Here is a 27551-nt window from a genome sequence, read left to right on the forward strand (position 1 = left end):
CATGAAAAGGATATTGGCAGATAGAATGAATCGATGGGGGGCAAATCATAATAGATTTGGTTATCATATTTTTAATTTTATAGTACTTTTCCTGTAGCTTAAGGAATACTCCAGAAAATTTTAATTTAAAATAAAATTTAAATTTAATTTAATTTAATATCCTCTTGAATAGACTGGATTTTTCTGAAAATGCACCTCGAAAACTTAGAGAAGGTCCTGGGTATCATATAAAAAGCAGATTTTGATTATAAAAGAAATGACATGTCATTCTGGCTCCCTTAGATTATACAAACTGTCTCAAAAGTCTGGATGTAGTATAAGCTTTCAAAAGTTTAAACTTCACAACATTTTGCATATAGGAGCTATCATAGGATGAACTAGCCATGACAACAAGTTAAGAGCCTGCTAAGTCTTATGATAAATTTATGTCTCAGTTTGGGACTATATCCAGGTATTCAGAACAATGGATTAAAAATAAAAGCTCAGATAAAATAATTTTGGATTCCTAAAAAGACAAACTGAAATTGTCTCAGAGATATGTTGTCTCAAGGATCAGGAAAGAATTTCATATGATCCTAGGTTTAGAGTCGACATTTAAAGTCTAGGACGTTAGCGATCATCAAGTCCAGTTCTCTCATTTGAAAGGGAAATTGAGGCCTAAAGAGATTCAGCAACTTTTCTGTCATAAAGGCACTATATGGCAAAGATAGGATTCAAACCAAAGTCCCAACTCCAAATCCGATGTTATTAGTATTATATTATATTGGTGAATAATAGCACATTTAAATCAAAAACAGATGCCCAAAGAAGGAATAATTGATGCTAATTTGTAATGTGTTCTAAGGCCTCTTTTGGATATAGAAGGACAAGTTTCCACATGGATTTCTCATTTTCAGAGAGGTGACATACTCCTGATAACTTAACTCCCTTAACATCCTATGGTATCTTGAACACCAAAGATGATCAATAAATATTTGCTGTTTCAATAGGACTGACTTATTGTAACCAGAGTATTGCCCACCCAATTCATAGATTGAGTTTTAGAAATGATGCTATATCCTGCCCACAGATTCATTGAGCCTAATGGGAATCCCTTAATTTTGCATGAGAAGGTAAGCTTTCATGGGGTTCTCTTGCCACTCAGGGAGGCAGGCCAGGGAAGCAGCCACCTCCTCCTGCACTGGCCAGCCCCAGCTCTGGAAGAAAGGAGCCAGATTCCTCTGTACTTGATGAGAGAACACTTTTTACCCATAGGTTCATTTTGCCAGGATTGTTGTTGGGCACTCCTAATAAGGTCTGATACTTCGTGAAGATTTGGGTAAAAGGCTCCCAGCCAAAAGCCTCCTGTAGCTGAGAGAGGAGAAAGAGAAAAAGGGTCAAAAATAAGGGTCTGAATTTCCAGAGGCAACCGAGCATGTGAGTAGCAATGACTCTACTTTATGAATAAGATTCCCTCCTCTCCTGCACCAAAGATCCATTTAGAAATGATCAATTGATCTTATTCTCTACTACCCACCTTGAGTAAATGCCTGATTCCAAGAATGTTTAATCACTCTAGTAGAAATTAGGTCTTACCCAAATTTTGACATAATAATTCAATATAATGTAATATCACAATGAAAGTTTTCTTTTTTTCCCCTGCAGATAGGTAGCATATTCCTGATTAATTTACTCCTTTACACCACCTATAGTAAATTGAACATCCAAGGTGTACTACAGATGGTGTTAAGAGAGTAGTAGTCAGGGTCTTTGTGAGCATCAATGAGAAAACCTAAAAACATTTTGGAGGCACTACATAAATGCTAGGAGAGGAGTAATAATAGTAGTAGCAGCAGCAGATAATAGTAATATTTCCCTTTCTTCCCCAGTTAATTTCCAGTACCTGCAAATAAGTCTCCAGTGCTGTCCAGACACTCCATTCTTTCAGAGGAGTCCCTTTTTTCAGGTATTCTTTTACTCTGGCCTCTCTTTTTGAGGGAGTCAAGGCAGGGTGAGCCTGGCTCCGGTGGATGCCTAGCACCATCTCATGTACATAGACAGACCACAAGTTGCAAGTAGCCTCAGTTGTATGTGGGGGGAACTCCCAGACACCTCGTTGCTGATTGTGGCCTAGCTCATGGATGGGACCCCAGAGGCCATTAAATTTTATTTTCTTCTCATTGACTAGTTCCTCTGCTGACTTCTTTGTGACACATGACAGGGTATCCTGAATGCATCCAGCCTGGGGAGTGAAGAAAGGAAAACAAGACAGAGATTTCTGGGTGTGAGAGTCCTGTTTGCCACCCCTAGGTTACTCTCAAATACATCTCTCCCCTGGGTTATCTCATCCCCAACATGCTCACATAAATATGAAAATAGATAGCTTCTCTTTGCTTAGCCAAAAACAGGGAATAAAACCTTGTTCTCTATTTTACGCCACTCATTCAGCCCCAATTTCTCATCTTTCACATAAAGGTTATATTGTTTCTATGTACTTAAATATTTTATAATTTTTGGTATTTTACACGATACCATAATGATTAATGTATTAATTTTTTTTCTTCTCATAGAAGCTAAGCTCTATGATGGATAGGGTGCTGGGCCTGGAGTCAGGGAACCCTGTATTCAAATCTGGTCCCAGATAGTTTCTAGTTATGTGACTAGGGGCAAATCACTTAATCTGTTTTCTCAACTCTAAAATGAGGATAATAAAAGCATTTTCTCTGAGGGTTGTTGTGAGGATAACATGAAATATGAATGGAAAGGGGCAGCTAGATAGCACAGTGGATAGAGCATCAGCCCTGAAGTCAGGAGGGACTGAATTCAAATCTGATCTCAGACACTTAATATTTCCTAGCTGTGTAACCCTGGGCAAATCACTTAACCTCCATTGCCTCAGGAAAAAACAATTTTATATATATATATATATATATATATATATATATATATATATATATATATATATATATATATATAAATAAATAAATAAATAAATAAATATATATATACGAATGGAACTTATAAAGCATGTAGTACAATGTTTGGCAGTGAACAAATATTATTATTTTATATACATTTATACATTCATGTATCATAATCATAACTTAGGAAGATAAGAACAGTGGGTGATTTTACTCTCTTATAATAATTCCAGTTATATTGTGAAGTGTCCTAAAGGGAGGAACTATGATTTTTCTTTCCAGTTTATGCAGTCCTGGGTGCAAGTCTCTGAAATAAGTGATTATTCCCTTAATCCAGTTATTCCCTCTGAAATTATCTCCAGTTTATACTGAGTCAATCATTTTTGTATGTGGTTGTTTACAAATTGTTTTTCCTCATTAAGATATATGGGTTCTGGAGAGGAAAAGACTGCCTTCTGACTTTCTCTTTATCCTTATCACAGTTAGAACAGTGTTTGGTACACAATAGGTGCTCAATAAATGCTTAATGACTTGTTGACTTGACTATATCTCTTTCTACCTAACTTCTAGCCACTCTTCAAATGCCAGCTCATTTCCTATACCTTCCAATGATTGTTCTTTAATCATTCTTCTACATACTGAAGCCCCTCCTTTAACATCATAGCAATTATTTTCTCTAGCAATACTTTGTAAAAGCCTCTGTCGTATACATAGAGGCATACAATACATGTTTACTGAATAAGCTAGAGAAAGATGACTGAATGCTATTAATGATTTTTGTGTCCACTTTCAAATTTCAATATTGTTTTTCTTATATCTTCCTAACTAATTCACAATCCTTGCTTACTTGTACTGTCAAACATCAGACATAATGTGTTGAATAGAGGAGATTAATAAATATTTGTGGACTTTGCATTGATTTATCATGTACAAAGCCTCCCATCCCAGCCTCCAGAACACCCACCAGCTGAGATCTGTACATCAGCTACAATCCTCTCGGGGCGAGGGAAAGGGAAGCTTATTGATGCAAGTCTGGCCACGGCTCTCATCATATCATCCCAGAGATGAAGTAATGGCTCTGGGTTTTCTAGGTCTTCAAGATGTTCAGAGGGCACTGTAAGGATGATATTGTCTGTTGCCAGCTCCCCCCAGGGCACTGGGTGATGACGGATAGAGCTCTTCCACTCTTCCAGAGATGTCTCCCCTAAGGATAGAGATTGTGGGGTTAATGGGCCTGTCACAGAATCTAAGAGACCATCTTCAGCATATTCCTGAAGAGGAGAGGAGAGGAATTCCCTTCTCTCTGTTCCTGAGAATTAGTCATTCAGTCTCTTTTTTTGGAGAATTCCCACTTTTGAGTAATTTGTTATCTCCCAGGACAAAACATTTCACATAGAGGCAGATCTAATTGTTATGTCTTTTCTACTTACATTGAGGTAAAATTTGTCTCTAAATTATGCTCACTCTTTGTAGTTTTGTTCCCTGAGCCTAAACAGATCAAATACAATCCAAATTCTATCTAACGTCCTTTCAAATATTAGAAAACTACCATATCCCTTCAAGTCTTCTTTCTTCCAGGTTATATACTTATAGTTTCTTCAATTAATCCCCATATAACACCCTTTAATCATTTGTCATCTCAGGTCATCTTTTATCTATGGTAAAGTTAATTAATGTTCCCATAACAGTTTTAGGAAAGACCCAATATATGAGTTTAGTTACAGAGGATCTATCACTTCACCTCTTCTGGACATTATGTTATTTTAAGTCTTTAAATTTTTTTCTAATTTCTAAGGCTGAAATTATACTGAAATACAGTTAGAAATAAATTCTTACAGAACAAGTTTATGGATTTAGTACACTCTCTCATTTTACTGATGAGAGACTTACAATGATTGACATAATAAAGTTAGTAAATAGCAGAGTTAGAATTTGAACTCAAGGCCTTTGGTTTTAAATTCTGTGCCTTTTTCTTCTATGCATTCTATCCCCATTCCTGCAGACAAAAGAACAATCCCAAGTCACCTCTCCTCATGGTCCTGTGAATTCTCCATGAACACATGAAGTCCTCTAATGCCTCTCCCTCTATTTTAAAATAGATCATCTCTTCCTTATCCCCCAATATATCATCTTCCTCTTTTCCAATCCAAGCTACACATTATTTTCCTCCTTTGTAACTTGTTCATAATCCTTTCACCCTTTTCCCAGCTTTAGCCTTCATGAAGCCTTCACTCACCCAGCTTGAAGTATGGAGCAGGCACAGCTCCAGAGATGGTGACTGACACAGGACCCAGGTTACTGCCCTTAGGAACAATTACATAGATGAGGCCCCCCCAGAGGCAGGAGACTGACAGCTCTGGTCTGTCCAGGCAGCAGCGGTGAATTACCACAGGTGCTCGGCAAAGCTTCTTGGCCCCGCTGAGATCATCAGAGTGGCAGCCGATTTGTACCTGAGAAAGGGAGTTCATGAGCACAGGTAGCAGCCACTGGCAAGCATGTGTGCTAGATCATTTATCAGTGTCTTTCATGCAAAACTAGCCTGAAGTTATGGCATTTTGTAGGCATGACTCAACACTTCCAACAATTCATACATGAACAATTATATAGACTTAATAAAGATTCATAAAATCATGAATGACAAATCTATAATGAGTTATTAAAGAAAAATAGGTTGTTTTTATTATAACTCTAATCTTCAATGATGACATCGGGGATGAAACATCACAAATTGTACCTTGATGTCTGTGTTAGAGAACATATCCTGCATGGAATGGGAATCTAGTGTGACAAAACTTGGTAGCTATTTGTTGTAAGGAAATATTTTTATGTTGAAGAGAGACGCATTCATTCCAGAAAGAATTACATTTGACTGATATTTATACCAGCTCGAGACCTCTCACCTGGCCAATTTTGACTTCATTGAGGGAAACTACAATAAAGCATAGACCCCTCTGAATATGTATTCCTACTGGATGAAACCCACCAGAGCTCCACTCACTGGATATCCCTTGCTGTTTAAGATACATTCTCTGGGACAGCTAGGTGACACAGTGGATAAAGTACCAGCCCTGAAATCAGGAGGACCAGAGTTCAAATCGATCTCATACACTTAATTCTTTCTAGCTGTATGACCCTAGGCAAGTCACTTAACCCTAATTGCCTCACCAAAAAAAAAAGATACACTCTTCTAGGACAGAATCTGGTTAAGGGGATAAATCATTACTGATGGGAAATATCTGTAGGAATGAAGGGAGGGACAAGAAGAAGAAGAGGGAGGTTTAATCATATTTATTGGTTGCTGTGGAGCTGTGAACTGGTACAACCATTCTGAGATTTTGAAACATGTTTAAAAAACAATTAAACTGTACAAATCTTTACCTACTTATACCAATACAAAATGTGTATCCTAAAGAAACCAAAGAAAGAAAAAAAAGGAAAATTATAAAGTAATTATTTTTGCAATTAAGGAAAAAAAACTAGAAACCACAAGGAAGTGCCCATCTCCTGAGAAAAATGAACAAATGATCATTTATGAAATAATGGAATATTACTTTGCTATAAGAAATGAGCATTTTGTGTAGCATCTGGCACATATTAAGCAGAAACTGGGAATACTTGTACAAATTAATAGGATGAAATTAGCAAAACCAGTACAATTTGAATGATAACAACATTATGAAGAAAAATAGTTTTGCAGGAACTTTGATCAGTGTTACATACCAAGATTCTAGAGGAACAAAGATAAAATGTATTATCCACCTCCTGAACAGATGAGCTCAAGATATGGAGTTTAATGTACATTTATTACCAGTGTGGAAATTCATTTTGCTTGACCATGGTTTCTTTTTCTTTTCTTTCTTTCTTTTTTTTTTTTTTCAACTAGAGGACAAGTTTAGGGGAATAGAAAACAAATGCTTGTTTAAAAAATAATAAATTTAAAGCAACATCATAACAATAAGGAATATTAGAAGATGGTAGTGGTAGCTATATAGACGACAAGGCTTAGAGCAAGGAACAGTTAGAAGGAAGTTTATACAACAGAGGCAACAGGCAGCTACAGGGGAGTTACCTGTAGTCCAGCAGACACAGCCCTTGGCATTCTGATGTATACAGTAAAGCCTGCAGGGAGGTAGAGTCCAGTGCTCACCCATGTAGTGACATCTGAAGAGAGACATAATAATTGATGGAATTCTTATACCCAAATCTTCTCATTCTTCTTACCTTTTCCAGATCTCCTACACAATCTCTTAAAACTCCCAAGGATATAACAACGGTACTCATATCCCTCTCTAAATTCCTTATATGACCCCCAAGAGCTCCTCTATCCCTTTTCCAGAGTCCCACATTTTCTTCTGGAGCCTTCAAACCTCCTCCCAGAGACTTGCCATCCTCTCTTTAAACCTAAGAGATCCCAACCTGCTTCCTATCTATTTATCCTCTAACTCCCTTTAAGTACTCCCAGTAATTCAAGCCATATCATCTTAAAGGCACAGGCTCTTCTTATGGCAACCAAAGCCCTGTGATTCCTTACAGGATTCATCTAGTCCATTGTTTCACAACTATCTATTAGCCCCTATCCTCCATCTTTACCTGGACTGGTACCATTGATCTCCATGGTGACAGGGGGTCCTGAGGAGTTCAATTGAGAAGGACAAGTCCCGTTACTAGCTCTGTGGACCAGTGAAAAGCAATCTGTCCCACTTTGAGTAAGCTCAGTGGCCACACAGAGCAGCGTAGCCTCACACGAATCACTGTGCACAGGGTTATCCTGGCTGACGTGAGGAATGCCAGTTTGCTTGAGCACTTTCTTCAAGAATCTATGCAGAGAGGCATAGGCAGGGATTCCTTCTGCAGGAATCTTCAGGAAGGCCCCACAGTCCCTCTTTAGCTTAGAATGCCAGTTTTCTGCCAAGACTTTGTCTCCTTTCACTTCATCTTGGAAGTGAGACAATGCTAAGCGGAAATGATAGTTCCTTTCACTGGGCACAAGAACAGGAAACAGTCCACTTTGGAGACTGTAACCTAGGATGCTGAGTCCAAAGGGGTTGAGGATGTGGTTTCCAGGATAATCAGCCACAGCATGTTTGCCAGGATTCTGGGAGGCCCACCACCAGGCTTGACCTCCAATCAGTAGTCCTCCACCCTCTGCCACAAACTCATGTAGCTTCCTTGCCTCTTGGTCACTGTAGGCTGAGCAGCAGTAAACACTCAAGCCAGGGGTCAGTTGAGATTCTAGGCTACAGTTCAGGCCTCTATCAGACAACAGGGAAAATAATTTTTTAAGGTTCGGGTTAACACCAATTCTGCCTGCTTGTCCTCCTGTTAGCCAGATAACAGCATTGAACAGAAAAGAGCCCAGTTTAGGGGCACAGAGCATGCTCTCATGAGCAGCAAGTACCACTCGACCCTGGCCATAGCGGGCACCTGCCAGGAAGCAGTTTAGTGAAGAGTCTAGCCCAAGAGGGAAAGCCAAGGCTCCATGAACCAAAAGCTGAGAAGGTTGTCCACCAGTATTAATATCCAGCTCTGTGATTCCATCCAGGAGTTGCTCTTGGTCCTGAGAGAGTTTCTCCCCAAACCTGAAAATAAGGCATTTGTTCCTATTAGTGATTAAAAGAATGTTGTGGAACAGGGGAGATGGGGATATTCCTGAAAAAATGCACATAGTTATTTTGCATGAGTCATATTTCTTGGGCCTGTTATATGTAGGGGCCTACTTAGATGCAATAATGACTTGCAAAGGTTCTAAAAGTTCATCTAGTACTAGCCCAATCAGAAGGGTGTATCCCTGGGGCATTAGGTGGTGCAGTGGATAGAGCACCAGCCCTGAAGTCAGAAGGACCGGAGTTCAAATGTGATCTTAGACACTTAATACTTCCTAGCTGTGTGACCCTGGGCAAGTCACTTAATCCCAATTGCCTTAGCAAAAAAAATAAACAAACAAACAAACAAACAAATAAATAAATAAATAAGATGAAGCAACTATCCCTCTAAAATAAAAAGAGGTCATCTGACCATTACTTGAATTTACTAAGTTCTGAAAAAGACCATTGGCATTGCAGTGCCAACCATTACGATAGGTTTCTTTTAATGTCCTATCACCACTGATTACAGAAATAGCGGGTACAAAAGTGACAGATGGCTGCCATCACTGAATTACACCCTGAAGAGGCAAAACTATCTGAAGAGTAATCAACCTAACATTTCATGCTCTCTAGGCTGACAGGTAGGATGCTATACATCCAGCCAAACAGAATGATATACTTTGCAGATTTTAATGATAATGAAAAGAGTGATAATAATAATGACATTTGTTTTGAAAAAAAAATAGCCTTCTTTACAATGAATTGATATCTGTAGAGGGCCACAGATAGTGGGGGAACTCTGAGTTGAGGTATAAGATCCTTCACCCCAGAGGAAACCTGCTAAAAAATATCTGGTTTGGCTCCCCATTTTCCCTTTGGAATTTCTTATCTCCCTCCCTGAGAAGTCAGGGAGGGCGTGACCACTGTGTTCTACTTGAAGCAAGGATACTTACAGCAGGGTGTTTACTCAATGGGATCCATGATATAATGGTTCTCTAGTTCACATATACTTAATGTGATTTAATGATGTAATCACTCTAGTTGGCATATACTTAATGTGATATAATGGTGTAATCATACTCAGGTATTTAAGGACTGAGAGAACTGGAGAGACCTCAAACTCAGACACTAAGAGGAAAGACTCAATCACAGAGGAGACACAGAAGATCACAGAAGGAGAGACAGAAACAGAGATCTTCCTGGTGGCTCTTCTGCCTTCATCACTCCTCCATCTAAGACCAAAACTCATCCAGAGATCCTCCAGAGAGCTAGTCTGGACATTACAAACATCTTTTTCAATATAATTTCTGCCATGTTTTTAGTTTTGTCCTTTGCATCTAAGATAACATAGATTCTCTCTTTCATATGTCAATTCTTCAGTTACTTGAAGATAACTGTCATGCTATTGTTTCCCCTAACTACTTCTTCATTCAAAGCATTCTTGACTTCTCTAACTTGTTTTCCAGTGGCATATTTTCCAGTGCATTCCTTATCCTGATCACTCTTGTTTGGACTTTAGACAATCTGCCAATTTATTTCTCCATCAGTACATTCGAGTCTTCCCAGGTTACTTGAAACCATTCTTTTTAAAAAATAAATTCTACTAGCTAATAATACTGAACCAAAGATATTACCAGCCAATTTTTTTTCTTTTAGAAAAAATGGTTAGAACAAGGACTAGTATTTTTTAAAATGATTTCATTTGTTCCTTCCACAAATGATCTTTATCATGTCATGGAGTTGACTAAGTTCTTATAGGCTATGTCAGAGAAGAAATCCTATAAGGTTCTATTTAAGTCTGAAAGGAAGGTTCTTTCATTCATTCAAAGTTTAGTACACTAAGCAAGGAGAGGCTTAGTTGGCCACAACATTTTTGTTTGTGAATTAGATTGGAATGGAAACAATGCTTAAGCCTCTGGTATTCAGGGCTTCTGTTTTACAAGTGGAAGAATTGTGTTAAAGGGGGAAGAAGGCACTGATAATTACATTGTTTTTAGGCTAGCTTAATGAATACTTATTCATCTAAATGTTGGTTCTCCTAAGCAATGATCCTGTTCAATAACAAAGTTAATACTAGAAGATATGAAGTCACCAATATTAAAATTTGTACTATCAGTAAAAGCAAAAAAACATTTTGAAATTTGCATAGGATTCTGTGAAGATGTCAGGGTAGATCAGAAAATTCCAAGCACTCTAGATTTCTTCACAAAAAAACAAAACCAAAAATATGTGGCTCAGGGCAAACATAAGCAAAAAAACAAATAAAACTTGGGGGAGAATAGGGGCCCTTCCAGAACAATCTCAGAAGGAAAAAAAGAAAGCTCCTACTATTCCAGTTCTCACCAGTATGAAGTATAAACACATCTAGGCTAGCTCTAGAGAAACAGTGAGCAGGGAGTCCTGGGGTGAGCTGGGTTCATAAGAAGCTTCAGACCATAACCGTAAGAACTTTCACCTCCAGGAAAATATAGGGAGTTGGGGGTCTGAGCCCAGGAAGACTGAGGGAACCTCTGCTGATTAGAAATGCCAGGCCCAGATATGCTGCTGTGATACAGCCCTAAGCCAGAAAGAACCAGTACACCCAGTGAGTGCAGAAGTTGCTAGTTGTGGGCACTTGCCGGGAGAGATATAGAGTGGGAGAGAAGAGCTGAAGTGAAGCCAGAGGTACCATTTGTCCTCCTTCTCCCACCCCAAGATTAGAGGTTCTTATACTAATAATTCTCATTAAACAAACAAACAAACAAACAAAAACAAAAGATGAAGAACTAACCATAGGAACTTACTATGGAAATAGGGAAGACTGGGGGGAGGGGGAGAGGAGGAGTTCATCATCAGAGGAGGATGCCTAAGTTAAAAAAATAACCTCTCCTTCCCCAAAGGATCATTTAAATGACTACTTGCCCAGAAAGAATTTAGAGAACTCAAAAAAGACTTCTCAAACAAAATTACAGAAGGAAGAAAAATAAAAAATAAAAAACTAAAAAAATAAGAATCATCCAATAAAAATAAGATTATAGTAAAAAAAATTAAGCAACTAGAAAAAGAGATATCGAGTCTTAAGTAAGAAAATTTATTCTTGAAAAATTAGAATTGGCTGCATGTCATAAATTTTGTTATGTTGTCTCATTATTATCATTCTCTTGGATGAAATTATTGACTGCAAGGACTGAGTGTGAATCCCAACACAGTATTTTCACTTTTTTATTGTATGCTTGCATTTTGTTTTTTCCTTTTTGATTTGATTTTTCTTGTGCAACATAATATTTGTGGAAATATGTATAGAAGAATTGCACATGTCTAACATAACACTAAACTTCTTGCTGTCTAGGGAAGGGGGTGGGGAAAAGGAAGAAAAAAATTTTGGAACACAAGGTTGCAAGGGTAAATGTAGAAAATTGTCTGTTCATATGTTTTGAAAATAAAAAGCTTTAATTGAAAAAAAAAAGAAAATTAGAATTGGGTAAGGGGAAACCAATAAAGGTATAAGCGACCAAAAAGATAATAAAACAAAATAAAAAGAGTGACTAGGAGACAATGTAAAACATCTTATTAAAAAAAGATATGAAGAACAGATTAAGAAAAGAAAATCTAAGAATAAATGAACTACCTGAAAACTGTGACCAAAAAAAGAACCTTGACACAACAAGACTGTTATCAAAGTCAGTTGTCCTGGAATAATAAGGGGAAAATAGAGAAAAAAAATCTACCAATTACCATCTCAAAGAGATCCTATGTGGAAAATAAAGAAGAATATTTTTTGCCAAATTTTGAAACCCTCTGGTCAAAAAGAAAATTTTATAAGAATCAAACAAGCAAACAAAAAAACAATTCAAATTATGTTGGAGCTACAATTAGAATTGTACAGGATTTGTTAACAGATATAGTAAAAGACTGCAGGATCTAAAATAATATATAACAACAATCAAAAGAACCAGGATTGCAGCCAAAAAAATCACATCTAGTAAAACTAAACATAATATTGAAAGAAAAAAAATGGATATTTAACAAACATGTGGATTTTCAGGCTTCTTCTCAAACTAACCAAACTTTGGATTTTACATATAATATTCAACATCAAAAATTAATTTCAAGGGATTCAAAAAGGATAAATTGCTTAAGTTTTTTTTACATGGAAATGTATACCATATGTTTAAGATTGATATTATTGTTCTGTAAGAAATGACCAGCAGGATGATTTCAGAGAGGCCTGGAGAGACTTACATGAACTGATGCTGAGTGAAAATGAGCAGAACCAGATCATTGTACATGGCAACAAAACTATGCAATCCTCAATCTGATGGACATGGCTCTCTTCAACAATGAATGCATTCAGACTAGTTCCACTTGTTCAGTAATGAAGAGGAGCCATCTACACCTAGAGCGAGGACTGTGGAAACTGAGTTTGCATCATAACATAGAATTTTCACTTTTTCTGTGTTATTTGCTTGCATTTTTGTTTTCCTTCTCAGTTTTTTTTTCTTTCTAGATCCAATTTTTCTTGTGCAACAAGATAACTGTATGAATATTTATACATATACTGGATTTAACATATATTTTAATATATATTGGAATATCTGCCAGTCTAGGGGAAGGAATAGGGGGAAAGAGGGGAAAATTTGGAACAGAAGTTTTTGCAAGAGATCAGTGTTGAAAAATTGCATATGTTTGGGTAAATAAAAAGCTATATAATAATAATAATAATAATAGTACGGATTGATATTAGTAAATTGGGTAGCTCAAAAAGAAAGATTGGAGCAGAGCTGCCTAGGAAAAGATAAAAATAGTAATTATGCTATACAAATGAGGTGCACAGGAAGAAGTAACACAGAGGCATTAGAGGAAAGAAAAAGGCTGGTAATTCTGAAAATCTACTCATATCTGGAATGGATTAAATAGAGAACCACATCCATCTATATGGAAATGATACATACACATATATGTTTGTGTGTGTGTGTGTGTGTATATATATATATATATATATATATATATATATATGCCATGAAAAGTATAGCACCTTCCAAAATCCAGAAAGAAATAAAGGGGGAGGGAAATAGAATAAGATGAGATATAGAAGGGTGAGGCAGAAGAACTAGGCGTATAGATTTCTGGGAAAGAGATAAAGGGTAAGGTGGGGTATAGTAGGGTATGTAGATTTATGGAGTAGGGCAGACTGAGATAAAGAGGGATGGAAAGGATGATATAGGATAAGATGGGGTCTATATAGAAGGGTGATTAAATTAATGGGAGTGGTAATGGTAATGGGATAGAGGGAAGGAAAGAGTAGGGGGACAAGATAAGGGAGGGATCCTAGAGGTTAAGAAGTAGAGAATTGAAGTAGAAGTTAGCAGAGCTAAGTAATAAGAGAAATACACAAAAACTACAATAAGTATATGAAACTGAATTTATTAGGGAAAAAAAGTAGGGCTAGTAATCATTGATCGTGGACAGAATCAAATTGAACAATTCAGTTAAAGGAGAAATTTATATTATATGTCAGCCATATTAATACTATTTTGGATGCATGTTTACACATATATAAATGTATATGTGTAAACATATGCATGCAGATGTGTGTATATATATATATATATATTCTTATCTATCTATCTATCTATCTATCTTCTATTTATCTACCTATCCATGCTTAACTGTAGCCAATTATTTAGGAGAGATGAGGGGGATAAAAGGAGCAGAAAAAGATTAAAATAAAAAGTACATAGTAGAGAACAAAAGAATAACCTAAAAGGAAGCAATGAAAAGGACAGTCATGAATATAAATTTTTTTATCATATATGCTTTCCTGAAATGCAAATTTATTGTTACATATTTTGAAAATTTCCTGATATTCTGCACATGGCAATGTTTTGTTTTGTTTTTATTTTCCTTTTCTTTCTTTTTCTATTTTTTTTTTCTTATTTTGTATTTAGTTTTAAATAAATAAATAATGAATTTGAATTATAAATGGGTAGGCAATCATTTTAGAGAAGGCAATAGAGGAGTTTGATTTTTATCTAAAGTCAACAAGAAACATTTCATGGGGCATTTTGGTCATCTCAGTCCATGATGAGCATAAGGAAATAAAGCACCATAAAAATAAATCATAGCATGATACATTTAGAATTAGAAGGAACCCTAGAGATATTGTGGATAAGGAAACCAGGCACCCAGATTGATTAAGAGACTTACCTGTTTTGGGCCAAAACTCTGAAACAATGATTCTTACAAGGTGTTAAGTCAGTGGAATTGATAAAGACAATGGTAGTTCAGTATATGTACTTAGTACTTAATATAGTTCTACAAGATTCACACCTATGATAAGAGAGCATATAAGCTCAGACAAATTCAGCTAGATAGTTAGAGAAGACAAAGCAGACTGGAGGCTGAAGCAGAGACCTTTGGATTCAGTTTCATTCAAACGTCCACCTTTGTGGTGTCTGGAGGCTGAAACACAAGCTCTCAGACTGAGACAGACTTCAAGACAGAGACCATGGTGGCGGTCTTCCTGCTGCCTCCACAGAAACCAAGCTATTCAGGAGGACCTCAAGAAAGCTGGCCTGGGCTTCAGGCAAGGAGACAATAAAGATTTTAAGCATTAAGTGTTAAGAATTTAACACTTGGCTCCTCTTGTGGTGATTACTGAACTGAAATGAAGGCTGCTCCCAAGACCTCCAGAGACCCCCCAGTAAAATAAACAAAGAACATTACACTTACCTAGCATTATAAAGCCAGTAAGGATCTGAGGTAAAATCAAAACCTACATCTTCTCACATCATATCCAGTGGTATATGCCACATCCCAATTTGCCTCTTGTATTATAGCTGCATAGCTGCATAAGCAATAACTTGTATGTCAACAGAAAATTTAAGAAGTAGAAAAATTTTATGAGGAAGTTGATAAAACCCACTAAAGTGAGTCAACATAAACATTCAGAAATCACAAAAAGTTGACAATTGGATTTTACCTCAGTGATCATATAATGTAGTGTAGTTCATGCACAAAAGAAATATAACATACTAATGGTCATACTGATTCTGCCTAAATATTTCTATAAGAGGAACTCACCACTTTTTAAAGTAGTACATCCCATTTTTCAAAAGCTCTATATTTTCTTGAAGTAAAAATTTGCCATTTTGTAATTTATTTTCTTCCTGGTTCTACATTCTGCACCCAAATAGAACTCTTTTGTGAGAGAAACCTTCAAATATTTGAATGCAACTACTATGTCTGCCCATATCCTGTCTTTTATAAGATAAATACATCCAGTACCTTTAGTCTGTGCTCATATGACATGCATTCAAACTCCTATATTGTCCTTGTTTCTTTCCATTGAATATTCTAGAGTTATTAATATCCTTAAATTATGGTGTTTTATGCTGAACATCATACTTTAAATAATGCCTGATGAAGACAAAATACTGTTGGGATCATTGTTTTTTTATTTATGAAAATTATATACCTCTTAAAATGACATTTTTTAAGGCTACCACATCACACTGTTAACTAAAAAATTGAGTTTATAATCTAATATAATTTCCAGATTTTTTGATGTCCAATGTCAGCTATCTTTTAAACTTGTGAATTTACTCTTTGGTACCCAGGTGTATTTATCCCTATTGAATATCATTTTATTATGTTCATTTTATTGAAGTCTTTTTAGATCCAAACTACTGTCCAACAAGTTAGTTCTGTGGTATTTTTAGTTTTATTAGCATAACAATTAATCTTTATTTAAGTCATTATTAAAAACAGTCCTTGGATTATAGGACCTGGAAGTACTCCATTGGACACTCCCTTTCTCACTGGTGTTGACGTATTGCCAACTATTCTTTGAGATCATGTTATGAATTCATGTTATTGTATTATCTTGTCCATATCTTCATTTTGTTCCACAAAAAAGTATAAAATAGTTTATCAAAAAATTTGTTAAAATCAAGGTAAACTCTTACCAGTGCATCCTCTACATCTACTAATATAGTAATTCTATCAAAAACATGAAGATAATTCCATAATCTGACATGTTCTAAATGAAGCCACATTGGCTTTCTGTAATCATCACTTCCCCTTGAAGACATTCAACAATCTTATCTTTAATATTTCATTCTAGATTTTTCCCAGGAATCAGAATTTGAAGACTCCTCCCTTTCCTTTCCTTTAAGTTAGCAAATTTTATTTGTCTTCTAATCTTGTGGTACTATTCCTTGTGGTACCTACCATAATCTTTCAAATATCACTAACAAATTAATAAATATCTCTGCCAATTTGTTCAGTATCCAAGATGGAGTTCATCTAGATCAGACTTGAATTCACCAAAAACAAGTAGTTATTCTCGTTCTCCATCCTTTTATCAGGCACTGTTTCCCTGTTAATTTTTTCTGTTCTGTCATTTCCAGTGCAAAGAACATTCTTATCAATAGATAAAACATAAGCAAACCAAGAATACAGCAATTCTGCCTTCTTTTTGATATTTGGCATCTCTGTCCTATGCACTGTAAGTGAAGGTCAACTCTTCTTCTATCCTCTTTTTTTCCCCCTCTTAACACAGTTAAATAGAATTCTTGTTCTTAGTTTTGTTTGCTGGTCTCACCTCATTGGGACTTTAGCATTGTTAATATTCTATTGCACTACATAAAATTTTAATGGAAAGGAGGACAAAGGAAAATATGTAACTTGAAACTAAAAAAATGAAAGAGACCAAAGAATCTATAATACAAAGTCCTGTAATAATAGGATGTTCATACAGTATTTTACATATATCTCATTTATTGCACAATAACCCTGTGAAATAGAGTCTTTTTTAGCCTCCTTTTTAACAAAGTAACTAAGACACAGAAAGAGACAAGGTTACATAGCTTGTAAGCATGAAGCAGAATTTGAATCCAGGATTTTCTCATTCCAGGTGTAGAACTTTACGTACCAAATTATGATGCTTTTTCTTAAGAGGAAGAATACTTCATATAAAATTACTGCTACTTAAAAGTTGTGTTGTATTGAGTAATGAATTTGACTTTAGAAGAATAATTTAATTTGGATGCTAATATAACTTTTATTTCTAAATTTATGATTGTAAAGTCCAAGATGTTGTGATAAAAATGAGCAAGATACAACATTTTCCCATGCAATTCTACATGTCATTTTTATGTTTACTCATTTCAGTTGTATCCAATTCTTTGCAAGACTATTTGTGGTTTTATTGGCAAAGATTGTTTGACATTTTTCTCTCTAGCTCCATATATAGATAAGGAAACTGAGGCAAAGTTAAATGATTTTTAAATGAGTCACCAGTAAGTGAATGAATCTTCCTGACCCCAAACCTGGCATTTATCCACTATACCACCTACTTGCCCTGCATCACCTAGCTGCCCTACACATCAATATTGGTTAATTAATAGAAAATGATTGGTTTTCAACATGGGACTCATTTCAAAATCAATTAAGCAGCTAGTTTAACTAGCTAGCTAGCTAGTCCCAGTCCAGCATGAGTCCGGACTCAGGAATATTTGAACTGAAATCTTGCCTCAGATATTTATTAATTGTATAACCCTGGATGAGTAATTTAATCTCTGCCTCAGTTTCCTTATCTATAAAATGTGCATAATAATAACAACTATCTCCCGGGGTTGTAGTAATAATTAATGAGATAATATAAAAAGCTTCTCATGGTATTTAGCACACAGCAAGTGCTATATAATGCTAGCTAGTCTTGTTATTGGTTATGTCTGAAATATGATACTTTAGGGTCTTTCCTCAAAAGCTAGCATCCCACTGACAGTTTATGAAGGATGCAAACATGGAGAGAATGTTCTTCAGCAATTCAATGAGTAACAATATCTAAGTGAGGCAGAAAAGAAGGAGATAGATATTAATCCAAGATTTTATTAGTATTATAGAGGATCACCTATGGAAAATCTAAAGGAGAGAGGGTCACCCTGTTAATTGCAAAGTGCACCCGTCGCTTTTGTTTTCAGATGATATTGCATTGATTTCACAAAGTCTAAAACTGCATTGAGTCTCTTCAATGAGACCCACAGTCATTAAAAAAGGCTTATAATAATAATAAATAAACATCTATAGAGGATCTTCTATATACTAGGCACTGCACTAAACTCTTTACACATATTATCTCAGTGAATACTCACAACTCTGGAAGGTAAATGCCATTATTATCCCCAGAAGAAGACAAAGGGTAAATGATTTGTCTGAGGTCACTCAGCTAGTAAGTCTGAGACCACTGTACCACCTAATTGCTATTAACATCACTGGGGAAAAAAGAGTATGAAGTATGAATATTGCTCTTATTATTTCATGCAGCTTAATAAATGACTTATTAGATTAGTAAAAAAAAAAAGATTGGCCTCTAAGCTATTTTTGATATTAATAATCTATAAGATAAAAAAATTATCAACCAGCCTTCAGTTCTTCATGGTCAGGGCCTAACTGCATTTGCAGCACACAGGTGCTCAAGATGAATAATGAGTTTAGCCCAAAATTGAATAAGAAATTGAGCCTGGGTTAGATTATCAGGAAATTGGGGCTCTAGAATTTTCACAGGATGATTTTAGAAAAGAAAATTGGATATCAAAACAGGAAACCCAAGTTTGACCCCTCCAAATTTTGTTACTTAAAAGTTGTGTTGTATTAAGCAATGAACTTGACCTTAGAACAATAGTTTAATTTGTATTTTAATGTAGCTTTTACTTCTAAATTTATGACTGTAAAATAAGATATTGTGGCAGTGGCAGAAGAAAATGTAATTAGAGATTATGTGTGATAGGCATCTGAATGCAAGGAGCAAAGCAGACCAAGGAGCAAAAGGGCAGTGGATTCCTTCATCTCTCAAATTGGGATTCAGATATTACCAAAATTTTTTTAAAATTAAAGAAGGCTCCCAAACCTCCAGGTTTCAGCTCTAATAAACTGCTCTTTCCTTTTCACATGTTTTACCAGAGTTAACCAAGTTGTCCTGCTTCTATGTTGGGGAAATGCATAGTCACTTCCTCAGTCACAGACAATAGAGGCTATTGTTTATTAGAAAGTTTTACCTTATGTAAGAATTGCTAGATATTATACTAAAGGTTAGAGGCTTTCTGGGAGGGAAAGAATTAATCTTCCCCCCCCCCCATCATTGTTAGGATGCCAATGAATTTTTTTTTTCTTATTCTTTAGCAAGCCAATACTTTCCCCTAAATACCCTGTTCTTTTTTACCCCACTCATTTTGCTAGTTGCCACCCACAAAAATGAGTAAAAGTCTGCCTTTACATCTTGAAGGATCATGTTTCTACACTTCAAGTCAACCTACTCAGCCCTACCCAATCCAGCTCAGCCTAAACCTATAATTGTCTCAAATTTGTAAAACAATACATTCAAAGTTTTTAAAGACCATATTTGAATTACCTAGCCAAGTAGCTTTCATTTATAACTTTGGAATAAATGACCTCTCCAATGTGTTTCAAGTAAAATCACATTTTCCCAGAACTAATTTCTAATACTAGGTGAGCTGTGCCCATACAGGACAAAATGAAGGTGTAAGTTAAGAACTCATCAAAGGCGATTGGATTAATTAGGGAAAATTCACCCATGGAGGAGATTCTTTTCTGATACTAAGAGGTTGGTTAGTAAAAATTGGAGTCAGTGGGATTGAAAAAGCATTTTGGTACGGTGGAAAGGGCACCAGATTTGAGGTCTGGAGACATGGATTTCAATCCCACTTTGCTACTTTACTTGAGGGTCTTTGTGTAAGTCACTTAATTAACTGGAATCCCAAAATTCTCTTCAGTAAAATGAGGGGACTGCTGAAGGCCTCCTCTAGCTTTAAACAAATTTTTTTTGCTTAAGGAATAAAGTAGATGTCAGGCAGAAGTAAGGATTCCATGGGGACTGGGCCCTAACAATCATGCTCATCATGTCCACTACAAAAATATGCTATCAAATTTTCTAAGAGCACCTAATTAGGTCCCATCAGCATGATTCCAACTTCCAACTAGAGAATCTTGACAAACAATTTTGAAAGTAAGATTTACCTAAGATTACGGAGTTAGAGAGTGGAAAAACAGGTTTGGTTGGCAGAATAAGATGCTTAGGAAACTAACAAGAAAATGGATTTTTGGACAAGATCAAGAAAATGTCACCCATTGCTACAGAATAAACATAGAATAAGTGAGTTTCTAATTACATGCAGAAATAATGTTTTAAAAAAAAAAACTTAAATGATTTTAGTGATGAAATTAGAATGTAAGAAAACTGCCTAGAGACAACAAGCTCAAATGTAATTAAGTCAGTAGTGATCATCTCAATTTAGAATTCTAAAAAAGTCTGGGTGTGTCCTAGAATTACTTTAGGGGGAAAAAATGACTGATGGTTAATAAAGTACCAGCTAATCTCCTTTCTGACAGTCTTTAAGTTGCAAAAAAATGTTAAGGAGCAATACAGGTATAACATGTCTTTCTGGAATTAAAAAATGTACACAAAAATGAATGTTAATTGATTTAATCCATTCTGCTGCTGAGTAACACCGTTCCTTCCAGCCCTAAAAGACAGTTTAGGAGATGGCCCATCTTGACATCAGACTTCCACACCCAATTTTACAGGTTAGGAAACTGAAGTAGAGATTCAATGATTTGGCAGGAGTGACACCTTTAATAAATGTCTGAGGCTTTAAATCCAGGTGTCTTCCTTCTGACACTACGTCATTGGGACCTCCCCTGAGCCTGATTGGTGGTAGATTGGCCTTCAAGTGTGGCTGATCCAATCCTCTCAGACCTTCAGTGAATGCCATCTCAGTGAGGTCTTTACTGGCTTGGTCTCCTCACTGGCAGAACAAATCACCCCCAACTTTGATGAGAGAAAAAGCAAGGAAGGATGATCATATCTCTGGGGGAAGACCCAGATCTATTTATAGGGTAAATAAAACCTAAGGTCCCAGCCCAGGTAGATTACTTTTGGGAGAGAGATCTCTTGACTTAGGCTAGAAGATGAAGCTTTTGCTACAAAATAGTATATTACAGTTTAATATTAACAATCCAATGATACAGCATCAATATTAATTTTCACCAATTTGAATCCAGATATCAGCATTCTATCGACTATACACTTAGCTCCCTGATAAACAAATGTTGCATCCAAGCCCTGGGAATAACAATTATTTTTGACAGTCCCTCACCCTTCTGCCCCGTTCATTTCCAGCATCTTAGCTCCAACTGGCCTTTTGTAGTGGTGAACATCATTTCTTTGTTATCAAGATTCTTCAACTTGGGCATCTTTCTTATGGCTTCTTCCCAGTGACTATGAGGAGGCCTGTAAACCTATTTGTACTTGTGAACCAGATTCCAGCCATATCCATTGCCTCCTTCTCAGGGGAGATAGACAGTACCCTGTTTCGGTCAGGTTAACAAGTTAAATATCTGCTTTGACCTCTACAGATCAATTTGCAGAATCACATAATAACCAGATGCATTCTGACCATGTCAAAGAAGAGAAGGACCATAACACTTCATAATTCTGGAGCATATGCATCTCTTAATCAAACCTAAGACAGACTTAACCATTTATTTTTTTAGTTGCCATAGCACAGTGTTGACTCATGTTGAGTGTACAACTCACTAAAAACCCCAAAGATTTTTTGCTGAAGAGCTATCCAGACAAAATTGACTCATTCTGTATTTCTGAAATTGATTGAAGCCAGGTAAAAGATCTGACATTTATCTAGAATAATTTTCATATTCTTGCATTCAGTTCAATGTTACATGAAAATTATTCTATATAGCTTTTGGATCCTGATTTTGACAGGCATGCCATCTGTGCTTTAATCCTGATTAAAATTAAATTAATTAAATAAAAACTGAATAAATGTTGAATAGTACACAGCTAGGCACAAATTCCTAAAAGGCAACAACCAGAATACTCCTTCTAGCAAGAAACCATTAATCACTACTCCAATCTGACAGTTTAAACCAATTCTGAAACCATACCTTTTTGTCTTATGTATTAGCACAACACCAAGCATCCACAGCATTTGTGAAATTATTCGCTAATGCCTACATATATTCTATCCCTAAACGTAGCTAAGAGGTGCAGTGGATAAAGTATTTCACATGGAAAAGGAAGACCTGAGTTCAAATCCTGCCTTTGACACTTCATAGTTCTGTGATGTTCAGCAAGTCACTAATGCTGTTAACCTCAGTTTCATCTATAAATATGAAGATGTAAGGAGATACAGGTATAGATAATATCTATGAAACACAACATAGTGCTTAGCTGTGCTTAGTAGGCACTTAATAAATGCTTGCTCTACTTGCTCCTAGAATACCTTACTGATTTGCCAGTCTACAGAAAAGTACCAAAAAAGGAAGTAAGTCTAACCTGGCACAGTCTATTCTTGATGAAGCCATACTAGCTCTTTATAGTCATCAATGTCCTTCTATACATTCACCATTTAACTTGGGGAACAAATACCAATCATCCTGTTAATAAAATAATCTAGAATTTGGCTAGGGATTCAAGTCAAGATCACTGGCCTAAATAGTATGCAACATTCATACTATTCAACATTCTTTACTTTTTTGAACATCAAAATAATGTTAGTTCTTCTCATGTCTCACAGGATTTCATTCTGTGTTAACTAATCTTTTATTCTAAGATCCTTGTTAATAGTTCAATAATTGTACCTGGCAGTTTCATATCTAGCTGTAAAGTACATCTGGGTCCTAATGACTTAAATTCATCAAGAACACAATCATTGTGTCCTTATTTATTTACTCAATCCTGTTCTCTTTTCCAAAATGGACACTGATATTCATATAGCAATGATCCCAAGGCTCTACCTCTAACCAAATATATTAATTATGGATTTCCAATTACTCTGTCCATAACCTCTCTGTCACCTGAGAGTTCCAATGAAACTTTTTCTTCTCAAAATATCCTTCTAATTCTTTTTTCTTAAAGGAATCTTCTTAGTATAGTCCTTGCCACACCCCTGATACTCACCTGAGTGTAGGTGGAATTTTAGGCACTTTCTTAGAGACCTTGAGGAAGCCTGTCTCTCCACAGGCATCAGTGAAGTACACACCAGCTACACTGGTCACCTGGTTCCCAGGGAAGTTGGACAGAACCTTATCATGCCCATGTCGACTTGCCCAATACCAAGCTTGGCCCCCAATAAGTAAGCCCCCACCATTTTTCACAAATTGAATCATCTCTTTGGCCAAGGTGCTGTCATAGGCATTGATGCAGTAAACTCCAACAGAGTCTTCAAGGCCATTCATAATTTGCACCTTCATCTCAGAGTCACGGAGAATGCCAGCAAGAGGTTCCACAGATGTGTGCACCCCAACAACACTTCCTGGTCTCTGGTTGAGCCAGCCCACAGCATTGCAAAGAAACTGGGCCAGCATGCTATCTTGCAGGTAGCCTTCATGGGACATGACCACCATGCGACCCTGGCCATAATGGGAGGCAGCAATGAAGACCTGGCCATTCTTATTCACCAGGACTGGGAAGGCAGCTTCACCAATCAGCAATAGTTCACAAGGGACAGGACCACTGGGGAGATTCCAACTGTTCAGCCCTTTAACTAGGACCTCAAAATCATCTGATGGAGACACTGCCATGGCTTTTTTAGCCTGCTGTAGGGAGAGAAGCAAAGTTTGAGATTTGAGATTTAGTCCTAATCCTGCCCCTCCCACCAGTGAAACTTGCACATGATAAATGCTTAATAAAAGCTTCCATAATTCTTAGGCTTCCTTGTTGATGTACCAGTCTCAATAAATGAAATCAAGTTAATCTGACATAATTTATTCTTGATGAAGTCATTCTGCTTAATTTTGTTCATCAATTCCATTTCTAGATGTTCACCATTTAATTTTCTGGACAAGATCCTTTTAATAAAACATCCAGATTTGGGCATAGGAATTAAAAAAAAAACAAAAAAACAAAACCTCACTAGCTCATTTGCCTCACTATTAGGCAAATTCAATTCCCTTTCTCCTCCCTTTTTATAAAATCAGGAAACATTAATCCTGTAGTCCTCTTCCCCAAACAAATACTGGAAAAGAAAGACATAATTAGCTGCAGCTCTTTGGTTTACATAGGTTCATTTGTCGAAAAGGTTTTAAAGATTGTAATTCATTTCTTCTCTTACCAGGAAATTCCCCTCCACTCTGTAAATGAGAAAAATGAAGCAAGGGAGCTCAGTCATAGTCATCAGGGAAGGCAATAGTTGATACCAAAGAGACTGAATTTTATCCATATCCTTAAAAGTGTATAATTCCACTCAGCCAAACACAGATCATTTTCTTCCACTTAGTTAATCCAGAAAAAAGAAGGAAAGGGGACAAGCATTTATCAAGTGCCTATTGGGTACCAAGCTCTGTGCTAAGGACTTTATAAATATTTAACTTAATCCATTCAACAACTTGGGAGGCAAATCATATTATAATTCTCATTCTACAGTTGGGGAAATTGAGGCAAACTACAGTTAAGTGGCTGATCCAGAAAAACACAGCTAGTAATTGTTTGAGGTTTAATTCGAATTCAGATCTTCTACCAGTGGTCCTCAAACTTTTTAAATAGGGGCCAGTTCACTGTCCCTCAGACTGTGGGAGGGCCGGACTATAGTAAAAACAAAACCTCACACTGTCTCTGCCCCTCAGCCCATTTGCCACAACCTAGGAGGCCACATAAATCTCCTCAGCTGCAGCATCTGGCCTGCAGGCTGCAGTTTGAGAACCCCTGCTCTAGACTTTATGCAGTGTAACCTAGAAAAGTTTAGAGGATAAAGGAAAAAGAACTACCATAATTATCCCCCCAGGCAGAACAGAAACTGTACTAAAAGCTCCCCAATAGGATTGTAGGAGAAGGAAAATTAGAAACAACCAGGCTATGCTAGATTCATTTCCCAAGATGCACTGGAGATGTGCACATCATATATTACCTCCTACCCCATATTTACTCTCTCCTTAATTCTCCTCAATCTGTCTCCTGTCCCTCCAGCTCTAAGGGCATTGCTGACTTCCTAATTGTCAAGCATCCTGGACTTTTCTCATATTCCCTGACCTCTGTGGAATAGCTGTTACTTTTTTTTTTTTTTTTTTAAACCGTGGACCCTTTCTTTCTTTTTCCAGGACACTCTTTCACCTGGTTCTCCTACCATAGAGACAATGCAGAGATCATTAGTCTGTTGGAAGAATTTCAAGGAGATTACTGAGTCCATCTCCCACCTTCCCTACAATCGAGCCATTTTACAGATGATGAATGAAGTTCCTGAATGAAGTTTTAATGAAGAATTGACTTGACCAGGCCTCAGAGTAAGGGGTGGCTGACTAGAGTAACCTTGCTCTTTTGGGTCCTGGCTCAGTGACCTTTCCACTGGTGTCTCCAGGATCATAAATCCCTAGGGCTAGAAGGAACTCATCCTCTCATTTTTATAGATTAGAAAGCATCCATTAAGGAAATTTCTCAGGATCATAATAGAAAGTGTCAGAGTATGCATTTAAATCCACTTTCTCTGATTCTAAATCCTATAATATTCCGGTTGTGTTTCCTAGCTTGGGAGTCTGAGACTTGTCCTCAAAAGTGATTCTATAATGTAGTTTTGGGAAAGGGATGAGTTTCAGGCTTTGAAAGGGGATAGTGCATAGTTGGCAGAAGTCAAATAGAGCATTAGAGCAGAAGGGCAAATATAGACACCTTTGAGAGTACAGAGATTATTCATTTATATACACATTCTCATTGGCAAGGCCAGAGGTAACCCCTTTGCACCGAACACTGTTGTTATTTGCTCACTTCCTAAATCACACACCCAGCTCAAAAGCCAGTTTGCTCTCCTTTGGAGGGCTGGGAGGGGAAAAGCCTTCTGTCCAAGACCCAGAAAAAGGAGATAACTCACATTCCTGTCTTTCAGATTCAGCTCCGGGATCACAAGGAGAAAGGAGAAGCCTCTGGAGAAGTGACAAGGAGGAATAAGTGAGACTAGAGACGTAGCTGGAAGGAGGAGGTGTGTCTTAGAATCTCCCTCCTCTCCACTTCCTGGTCCGCTTGGCTACCACCCTAAATAAGGTGGAGCCAGGAAACCAGAGCTGAAATCAGCTGAGTTCTCGTAGTGATTTCTGGCAGTCTGAAGTCTTTCTGGGATCTTGAGCCCAAACACAGTCCTATTTAATGAGAGGATAGAGGAGGACAGAGAGACAGAAGGGGAGTGAGGGAGGAGAGGACTGTGGGGAGAATGAGAGGCAGAAAAGGGGGCAGTGAAAGAGGAAACGGGAGAGAGAAAGGGAGGAGAAAGGAAGAAAGGAAGAGAGGGAGAAAGGGAGATCCGGAGTGATGAGGGAAGATGAAGAAGGGAGAGAAGAGTGTAGATGGAGAGAGGGAGGAGCAGAGTGGAAAGAGACAGAAGGAAGAAGGAAAAGGGGGAGAAAGGGAGGCAAATGGAGAGAGATTAGAATTCCCAAACCCTAAACCTTTTTAGTGGACTCCTGAAATGTTGCAGACAGCTTGGTCTAGTGCTAAAATTTTCAGTGTGAACATTTACACCTTGGAAATGAGTATAAGCTAATGGGCTTGATTTATTTTGTTGATGGACTAGATTTAACAAATTAATGGAAAATATTAATATTAAATAATACATTTAAAAGTTTGTCATTTGTATATTATTCCCCTTCCTAAAAAACCAGTTTTAAAGCATTTATCAGCACACTCCTACCTTTTGGCACAGTTGTAGTGTAATAGTGCCATTCAGGGAAAATATTATTAAAAGCATAAAATAAAAATTAAGATTAAAAAGGAGAGCAATTATACTGAAATAAGTTTTAACTATCTTTAAAAAGGAAAAAAAAAATTCCTTGGAACCCAAGTTAAAAAACCCTGGATTAGATGCTCAATTCTGCTACTTAATGCTTGTAAAATCAATTAAGCTATTAAAGCCTCATTAATTTCCTCTTCTACAAAATAATAGCAATGGTTTATTATATGCTAATAGTAATATTTACTATTTACTATGGAAGGCAAAGTACTTTTTATAGTAGTCAACAATTTTTAAATATTCATGATAACTTTATTATAAACTAAAAAGGAATA

At 36.7% G+C, this 27551-nt stretch overlaps 1 protein-coding gene across 1 annotated transcript; it reads right to left on the reverse strand.

Moving 5' to 3' along the window:
* Window positions 1-948: 948 nt before the first annotated feature.
* Window positions 949-26485, reverse strand: LOC141542928 (TRPM8 channel-associated factor 2-like). Its single transcript, XM_074267645.1, is given in 10 exon segments — window positions 949-1244; window positions 1246-1350; window positions 1883-2179; window positions 2181-2221; window positions 3865-4104; window positions 5137-5350; window positions 6970-7061; window positions 7491-8479; window positions 23466-24103; window positions 26365-26485. Coding segments are annotated over 9 exon segments (2751 nt in total). The 5' UTR covers window positions 24089-24103; window positions 26365-26485; the 3' UTR covers window positions 949-1094.
* Window positions 26486-27551: the final 1066 nt, after the last annotated feature.

The sequence above is a fragment of the Sminthopsis crassicaudata genome, chromosome 5, assembly GCF_048593235.1.
Source record: "Sminthopsis crassicaudata isolate SCR6 chromosome 5, ASM4859323v1, whole genome shotgun sequence".
NCBI lineage: Eukaryota > Metazoa > Chordata > Mammalia > Dasyuromorphia > Dasyuridae > Sminthopsis > Sminthopsis crassicaudata.